This window comes from Lipotes vexillifer, unplaced genomic scaffold (assembly GCF_000442215.2).
Source record: "Lipotes vexillifer unplaced genomic scaffold, Lipotes_vexillifer_v1.1 scaffold238, whole genome shotgun sequence".
NCBI lineage: Eukaryota > Metazoa > Chordata > Mammalia > Artiodactyla > Lipotidae > Lipotes > Lipotes vexillifer.
In genome coordinates this window covers 3109879-3118537 of record NW_006785665.1, presented here as the reverse complement: position 1 = coordinate 3118537, position 8659 = coordinate 3109879, and the positions used below count along the sequence as shown (strand labels likewise).

The 8659-nt window shown below is 51.4% G+C and overlaps 1 protein-coding gene across 1 annotated transcript; it reads right to left on the bottom strand.

The window, feature by feature from the left end:
* Nucleotides 1-249: 249 nt before the first annotated feature.
* UBE2Q1 (ubiquitin conjugating enzyme E2 Q1) lies at nt 250-8659 on the bottom strand (the record flags this gene model as incomplete). The annotated part of the gene is made up of 13 exons (XM_007458052.1): nt 250-739; nt 1216-1282; nt 1665-1760; nt 2055-2103; nt 2185-2243; nt 2354-2444; nt 2636-2696; nt 2959-3043; nt 3268-3408; nt 4986-5036; nt 5660-5764; nt 6099-6203; nt 8450-8659. Coding segments are annotated over 13 exons (1152 nt in total), but the record flags the coding sequence as incomplete, so codon positions are not given.

The following is an 8659-nucleotide window of genomic DNA, read 5'->3' as shown; positions in this document are numbered from 1 at the left end:
TTTGTGGTTCAGCAGGCCAGGCTCTGCATTCCAAGGGGTACAAGTGCTGGTCACTCCAGAGGCCTTAAGGGGCGAGCCAGGTGCGTGCTTCAGCTCCACCTTTCTCTGGCTTTAGCAGCGAAGCACAGCCCCTCATAGCTACCAAAGCCACGGAGGACTTGGTGCCCCTCCCCCACTGCTCAAGTAGTTCAGGAGTGGGGGTGGGGTGGGACGTGGGGATAAAAATAAAGATGAGTCAAGACCAGCATCTTCAAATTAACAAACTGTAATTGTTTTCCCAAAGATACATTTTTTTTTCATACACATCCATCATACACTGTAACCAAAAAAAGCAGTGTACATGAAATAAGAGAAAATAAATTAAAAATCCATAGCATAGGTAAGGAGGCTCTAGTCTGGAGCACAGCTGAGTTTCCAGCAATATAAGGAGGCTCGAAAGTTTCTTTTATAAGAATGCCTGCTAGCAAGGGTTCCAGCCAGGTGGTTGGTTGGTCTGTAAGTCAGTCTTGAGTACTTGAAACAGTTCTGTGTTTTTTTTTCCCTTAGCGTTTAGAATAGCCATCATTGTCCTGCAATAGGCAGAGCTATCACGTCCAGGAAAAATGAGGGGGGGGAACCACAGAGGCAGCGTGAGATCCAAATACAGCATTCAAAGGTAATTGGTCCAGTGGTGCCTGGGGAAGGAAGAAGGGGATGGCACTCCCGGGTTAGCCATCTTCCTTCGGGGGTGTGTACCAGCCTGCAAAGAAACCAGTGCGAAGAAAACAGTGAGGTGGAGGCTGATGTCCACCCTCCCGGCCCCAGTCACTGAAGACATCTCCAGGGTCAAAGGTGAAAAGAGTCTAGAAAGGGCTCCCCAGTGCGGGGAGAAAGTGTACGGGAAGGTAAGAAACTGCCTACCTGGAGATTATAAGGAAAGGGAGAATGATGCGCCCAACCTGAGATGACAGCAGAGTGAGATGAGCTTTCTCACAGGGTGGTGGGGAAGAGGGGCAGCACTGAGTCTACCGGCGCTATGGACCGCTGGTGCTTTACTGGAGAAGAGGTGGCGGACGTTAGCCTCCACCTCACTGACTTCTTTGGAGAACAGGGGCAGGTGCTGTGTTAATGGGTGGTAAACGCTCGGAAACCAAAAGGGGTTCTTGCTGTTTGGCTGGAAGTGGAAACCTCAGGCTTGGCAAAAGTCCGAATCTCGAGTTGTGGCACCAGCCTCACCGTTTTTTTCGTGGATCTGCACCAAGGACTTGTAGGACTGCTGTGCTCTTGTCAGGCTGTATTGAGACTGGGGAGATGGGGAGAGGAAGCCACTAAATCAGGCCACCGAGCAAGGCCAGCTGTGGCCTTGTTGCCACCCAGGAGTCCCAGCTCCCAGCACCATGCTCTGCTGACACACTAAATACCTTCCACCTGGGAGGTCCCCTCAGGGCACAATCCCCTAGCTTTCCCTTTCCAGACCTGCACCCTCCCCAAAGTCCTAGGCTGCCTCTCAGACCAAGGCCCTGCTCCTGTTCCCACTGCGGGCATCCTAGGCCCACTCATCCGATGCTGCCAGCCCACAGATTTTATCCTCTCAGTCCCTAAAAGAAGGCCGCCTTGGCCTCCTAGTGGCCTAAAGCGTGTATGGCTCCAGCCAGTCCCACCAGGCCCAGGTCCAGGCTCCTTACTTTGTTGGCTCCAAACTGCACTCGTGCTTTTCCCTTCACCAGTGTGGCACTGATCTGCATGATCACTGACTCTATTGAGTAGGCACTGCTCCAGCCCTAAGTAACGACAGGGACAAAGCAAACAAGTCAGGAGAGTTTCCAGAGAAACCTTATGCTTGTCCTCCAGAGAGCAGCTGCACCTACAGAAGGGCCCCTGCCCTTCACTCCCAGAATGGCCATCACCCATTTGCCCAGGTCAGTGGGTACAGGCCCTGCGAGGCAGAATGAAAGGGCCACGTTGTGCCCATCGCCCAACCCGGGGTGGAGTGGGGTGGGGTGCGGGGGAGGGTGGTTAAAGCTCAGCCTAGCCCTGCCCAGGCCAGCCGGGCCAAGAATGAGAGACAGGCTCACCTGCTTGGTGAGAAGTTCCATGCAGATGGCACCTCCGCCCAGAACATACCTGTAGAAGAAAGGTTAGTCAGCTGTGACTGGCAAAAGCTCCCCACCCTTCCTCACCCTCTGCCCTTACTGAGCTACTCACCCTCCGGACAGGACTGGAGACACAACCCTGACAAACGGCGGGTCAAAGGGAAAGTTATCCTGAGAGAGACAGAGGCAACAATCAGGGAGGGGAGGCCAGTGCCCTCTGCAGCACTGTAAGATGGAGAAGGAAGCCTAGGCCAGGGACGGACTTGAAAGGAAGACCTTACTTTAAAAGAAAAGTTTAGTAGGATGAAGTCAGCTCCTTCTTTCTCTTTGAGGATCTGGAGATCGTTGTGCAAAGCGCTGTCCTGGTCAACTCTAGGAAGCAACGAGTTCAGGCTCAGCTCCAGGTCCAGCTCAGGAGCCTCGAGGCTCCCACCAACCCTGGGCGAGCAGCAGAGGGCCAAGCCACTGCCCACTCCCGCTCCCTGGGACGGCCCCGGAGACTCCCACCACAGTGGCTCCACTCACTACTCAACTTCTTTTCCAATCCCACAGTCCCCACTCACTTGAGGAGTTTGACATTCCAATCATACAGACTGTCATTCACGAGTTCGACTGCATAGTTTCCTGGAAGCAGGGAAGATGGGTGTCATTAGCTGATGGTCCAAGTAGCTAGTGGTCCCCGATGCAGATCCCTCTCCCATGCTGAGAGAAAATAAGGTCAAAGGCTCCAGGTTCACCCCAGACAGACATGCATCCAATCTAAGCCACTGGAGTGGGGGTGTTCCATCCTTGGCCTGAAAACTTCATAAGCATCTGTGCATCTGCTGCCACCATCATGTCCTTCTTTATGAGCTCATGTTCAGACCCCTCTCTGAGGCAAACTCACCGCCTTTGAAACTCTGTGATCGGTATATATCCCTGAGCTCCTTCATCAGCCGGTCAGTAGCCTGCACCGAGCCAGACACCGCACCCTACAAGGGAGGGAGGGAGGACAGAACATCTCACGGCCATGTGCTTAGAAACACCGTACTAGACCTCAGGGGCAGTCTGGCAGCCAGGATTTAGGCAAGGATGAGGCACACCCGTAACCCACCCAAAAGTGGATTCTGTTCCCCAGACTGATACTCAATGCCTACCACCTCCCAGCCAGCACCAGCCGACCCCTTGGCCCAGCTTCTCCCTAGAGGGCACGTACATTTAAGTAATCTTGCCTCTGGTTCTTTTTAATTTTCTCTAGTATGGCCAAGTTTTCTTTTCCGATGCCGTCATCTTCAGATTTCTTACCCTCAGCTGGCTCTTCTTCTTTCATTTCATAGTGATCTAGGTCTTCTGTGTCCTGGGGCAGGTGTGGGGGGGGAGTGGGATCGAGGAGGAAAGAAACCAACACACGTTGTGGAGAGGGGCCATTGCCTTCCCAGTCCCACTTGACCTAGAGCTGCAGGTCAAGGAACAGTAGTCTTATCTGGCAGGCTAATGAGTAAAATACCCTTTCCACTGCTGGATGACTCCCAGTCCCATTCTCTCCACAATCTAAAGGCTGTGGCAACTCTCTCCTCCTATTCAATTCTCAAGCTGCAGAGCTGCATAGGGGCCTAGGGAAAGCGAGCAGGCTCAGCTCTCTTGTTCCCCAGACCTACCCTGCTCCAACCATCCCTAAAGCTCTCCCTTGGCAGAAACTCTTCCTTAATTCCTAGAATGACTTTGGCCTGACGCTGTGACTCAAAGCTCATGTTTCATCAGGTGACTTTTGTACCCAGGGGCTCCCAGGACTCCAGGTCTAAAGGAGAAAGCTGGACCAGAAATCTCCTGCCTTCCCAAGTGCTGGGCCTGATGAGGTATGCTGAGGTACCCAGTGCCAAGATGGAAATAAGGAAGGAGGTCCTGAGAGGCAGATGGTAGAGGTCGAGAACAGAATTAGTCCCTATTTCTGCTCTAAGTGAGGAAGCAGTTCACTGTACAGGGGGGAGGAGCCTATAGCCAGGATGCAGCCCCTCTCAGTCAGACTTGGGAGGGTTGTCTGCTGTCTGAGAGGAGAATGTTTCAGGTATCCCCAGCCCTCTTTGAGGCTTAAGACCCTGACAGAGTTACAGAAGTTGCAGAACCCGGGATGTTAACTCAGTGCATCAGTGACCTCACTCTAGCAAGATATGTTAATGCTAACCTCCTAATTACTACATAAATTGTTGATATCTACCAAATGTTTAATTATACGTCAGATACCATACTAGATGCTATACACACTAGCTCATTTAATTCTTATAACCACCATGCCATTATTCTATCATTACCTCCATTTTACAGATGAGGAAGCTGAGGTCTAGGTGAGGTTAGTTATTATGCCCAAAGTCATATACCTCTTAATAGAGCTAAGATGTGAATCAAATTCTGTCTGACTCTGAAGTTCAAATTCTTAACCATTATGTTATATTCTGCAAAAGTATGTTTTTAGAAAATATATCAGATAAGATATTTAGCATTTATCATGTACTGAATGGAGCATTTTACATGCAATCCCTTATTTAATCTTAAAGACAACCCTATGTAGTAGTTGTTATAATCACAGTTTATAAATAAGGAAAACTGCAGCTTAGTGGGAGTAGGTAAAATTCCCCAATTAAGAGAGTTAGGAGATACAGGATACCAGCTCAGGTGTGACTACAAAGCCATCTGCGATTAACTTCTTGACTATTCAGTGTAAACAGATTTGCACTTAACTGTCTTCAGTGGTTGGATATGGGTGCCCTGTCTCCTCCTCTACTATATACTGCTGTTCCTCCAGGTCAGTAAATCTGTCTTTATTTCCTTTGGTATTTTTCTCTCCCCAGGCCTAGACTGGAGCTCTGTACACAGCGGGGACTCAATGCTGCTGACAGAAAGAGCTTCCTACCAGTGCCGCCTTGGGTGGAAGCCTACCTCAGGCATCTCTTCATCTTCATCTTCCGAAGATACATCTTCCTGTGTACACTGCAGTGGGGAGGGAAAAGAGGGAGATCAGACCCCGGTGGTTTCCTAGAATGCAGCCTCTGACCTACTCCCCTGAGCCTCTGGGTCTGGAAGCTGTGCGCCTGGCCATAATGCTACCAGCCTCTCCATCAGCCAGAACTGAGTGGAAGCAACTGCCTAGGGAATGACTTCACTACCAGCCCATTATTCCTCTACCACCATATGCCAAAGAATAAAAGAGAAGCACAATAGCTGTTTCTGTCACCTAACTCACAAATCCCAGTTTTATCTCAAGAAACCCTCCTTTACTAAATCATCTTTAGACTGATACTGCATTCTTGGATCTTAACAAGGGACCTCGGTCCCCAGTGGCTACCTACTGCTAATGGTAAACGCCCCCCATCCCCCCATGAGCGATGATCCTGCCCAGAAGAGTGAGTTTTGATCAGAGAGGTGAAGCAACCAGTGCCCCATTTAGCGAGATTCCCATCTGGAGAAGAGGCCAAGAGTCATGATATGTGTACGTGTTTGGAGTAGGGCTGGAGAGAAACTACTGCAGGTTCATCTGAAGTAACATGCATCTTTTGAGTGCTATCTGTAGGGCAACTCTGCATAACAGGGTCCAAAGCCCCTCCGTTGCTCACCTGCTCTGCTGGCAAGGGCTGATCCAGCATCTCCACATCTGGATGCTGAGGGAGGTTATAGAGTTTACACAGGTCGGAGATGATCCTCTTCAGATGCTGCAATAGCTGGGGGCAGGGGACCACAGTGACATCAAACACTCCTTCCCCACCCCAATCTGGACAGGTACATGGGTGAGCTCTTGTCTCAGCCCCCAAACTGGTACCTAGTTCTCTAAAACTCAGACCATACGGCCAGGGGGAGGAGCTTAGGGGTCGAACCCTGGGACTGGTGCAAGGCTCTCCCTCTGGCTTCAGGAAGCAACTCCCCTAAGACGTCTGCCTCAAATGTACAGGCTACTGCACCACCCACTTTCCAGAGACATCCTTCACAGGATGTTTTCATGGCATGGGTGTCACAGGAGGAAAATGCACTCCCACCTCAACACCCTGGCCCCCTCACCAAGGTATTCCCTTTCTTTATGTCCACCAGCCTCTCCAAGACAGCAGCCAAGTTAGGGTCATCGGACTCCACTGACCAGATGGGGGGCACAGCAGGGTATGACTCCTAAGGGGAAAAGAGCAGGGAGAGCAGTCAAGATGAGAGACTGGGGAAAGCTAGATTTTGCCTGCCTTCCACGCACCAAGACTTCTAGTCCCTTTGCTCTCCACCGTCCTCCCCGCCCCTCTCCCCCCAAACACACACATAAAAGCCCAGCGCAGCAGGTCATTATCTAACCAAGCCGCTTCCCAACAAATCCCAGACCAGGAGAAAAAGTCCCTGGGAGGACCCTTTCCAAGAAGCCGGGTCCCTTTCTTTATTTTCTCAAGAGTAAACATCAGAGAAAGCAGCAGAGCCAAACCCTGCTAACAGTGAGGGAGACTTCCTATCTCCTGTGCTGCCTCTACAAGTTCCAGACCTGAAGTTCTCCCACACCCAACACAGAGGCCCCTGACCCTCCTTAACCAGTTGAGGAAGGGATCACAATCACACTGACAGAAAAAAAGCAAAGACCACAGATTACTTTCATTTTAGCTGGGGAAGGAGGGATTAGAAACTAGATGTCTCCAGAACCTAAACGTAAAAGGGTAGCAGGAAGAATCTTCCCACCTCACTCCCAACAGAATCCCTCAAAGGCCACTTCTCCCCACCTCTCCCTTGGGAAACTGCCACCCTCTCAGTCCAGGCGTAGGCTGTAGGGCTCCACATGGCAGGCTGGGAGAAAGAAACCTACGCTACTAACATTCCCAGCATTCCTGAGCCACCGGTGCCAAACGCAGCCTGACCAGACTCCCCCTCTGCCCAAATCAAGGGGGCCAGTTCAGGCCAAGTCTTCTTTATAGGGGCCACAGAGTGTCTGACTGAGAATCTTCTAACATCCTTCCAGGGACAAAGACAGTAGATGGCCTCTGGCAACTGGGAAGGCAGCTAGAAAGGGGCAAACCTACCCTTAAGGGTAGGAATTGGAAGCATAAATCAGGTACCAAATCGACCCCTGAAGTGTCCACATATGCCGAGGAAACCTTATCCTCTTCTACCAGGGGTCTTAACTCTGCCATGGCTCTAATCCTCAATGCTGGAGGAAAACAAATTATCAAAGATGCTCAAGTCTTCAGATCACGGAACCACACCGAGTCCTTCAACCTCAACTTTTTAGTACGAAAAAAGATGGGAGAGGAAAATGGAACACACGAGTTTTGGGGGCGGGGGGGACCATCCAACCCAAGCTGAGGCTTGCCTCATCAAACCTTGACCTGGTTTGATGGAAGGGATAGAAAACAAGAACCATGTAAATTGCATTCAGGCCCCAAAGTGCCACACAATTCACAAGTCTGTCTTTCCCCAGACTACTCCCATTTGCAGTGTGCCTGCCTGGATTAAGTACTGTCTCCTGGCTTGCTATCCAGTGCTCCCAGCAGGGCGAGAACACTATCACACCAGGTGGTATCAATCACTGTAAGTGCTATACCGCGCGGTATCAGGCATTCCCAGATAATCAGAGGCCAACCCGCTTCACAGGATGTTTGAGGGCAGCCTAGGCAGAAGAGGTAAGGTGTCTCCTAGTCCTGCATGCCTAGGATGGAATGATGTTCACTGAGAGAAAAGGAACTGTTACCCTCCAGAATAAATGGGATAGCCCTTGCACATCACCATCGTAGCAGGAAAGGCAACAACCCAGGGCAACTGGAGATGTCCATAGAGAACAGGAGGGGAGTGGCAGCTACCAGCTGGGGCAAAAGGAGGAGTTAGAGGTTACACCAGAATAAAAGGGAATCTAAGGGAGAGGAAGAAGAGGAGTCACTAAACTGCACACCATCACTTGGTAAAATTCAGAGCAAAGGGGAGTGGAATGAGAGATGCCTGGGCAGGGATCTCACAGGTGGCAACGTCCTAAATCAAAGGTACTACTGAGAAAGGGGCATCACTGAAACCTGCAGAGTTCCAAGCCAGGTCCTTCCAGCTAAGGTCAACGCAGAGACCTGGAATCTGAAGATGATAGTGGTGGGAAGAGGGGCATTCCCAGGGGTCAAGGTTAAGTCGTGAAGTAGCCAAAATGTGCCAAAATCATGAACCTTGGGATGTGGGTGGGTTAGTGAAAAGGGGTAGTCGAGGCGCCATATGTCGGGGTGTCCCTGACCATGAAGAGTAGAGATTCTGGGTGCACAGCAGAAACAAATGTAACCTGGAGAAAAGGAGCCGAGCCCCGAGAGGGGATTCGGCCTCCCAGGTCTTTCGAGAGCAAAAAGCTGTGTGGGGTGATCCTGAGTCCCAGACAAGAGCCCCCAGAGACGCGCACGCGAGGGTATCCTCACCGTGATGTTGCAGTGGATGCGGACGGGATCCCCAGGTACCGACCCCCGTGGGGGGAGATGCGGTCCGGGCGCGGCCCCCGCCCCGGCCCCTCCGGCCCCAGCCAGCAGGAACTCGCAGCTCAGCTCGTCCAGGCAGGCGCTGGCAATGCGGAAGCGCTCGTGGCCGCGGTGGAAGATGGACTCGAGCAGCTTCAGCTCCCGCCTCAGGCA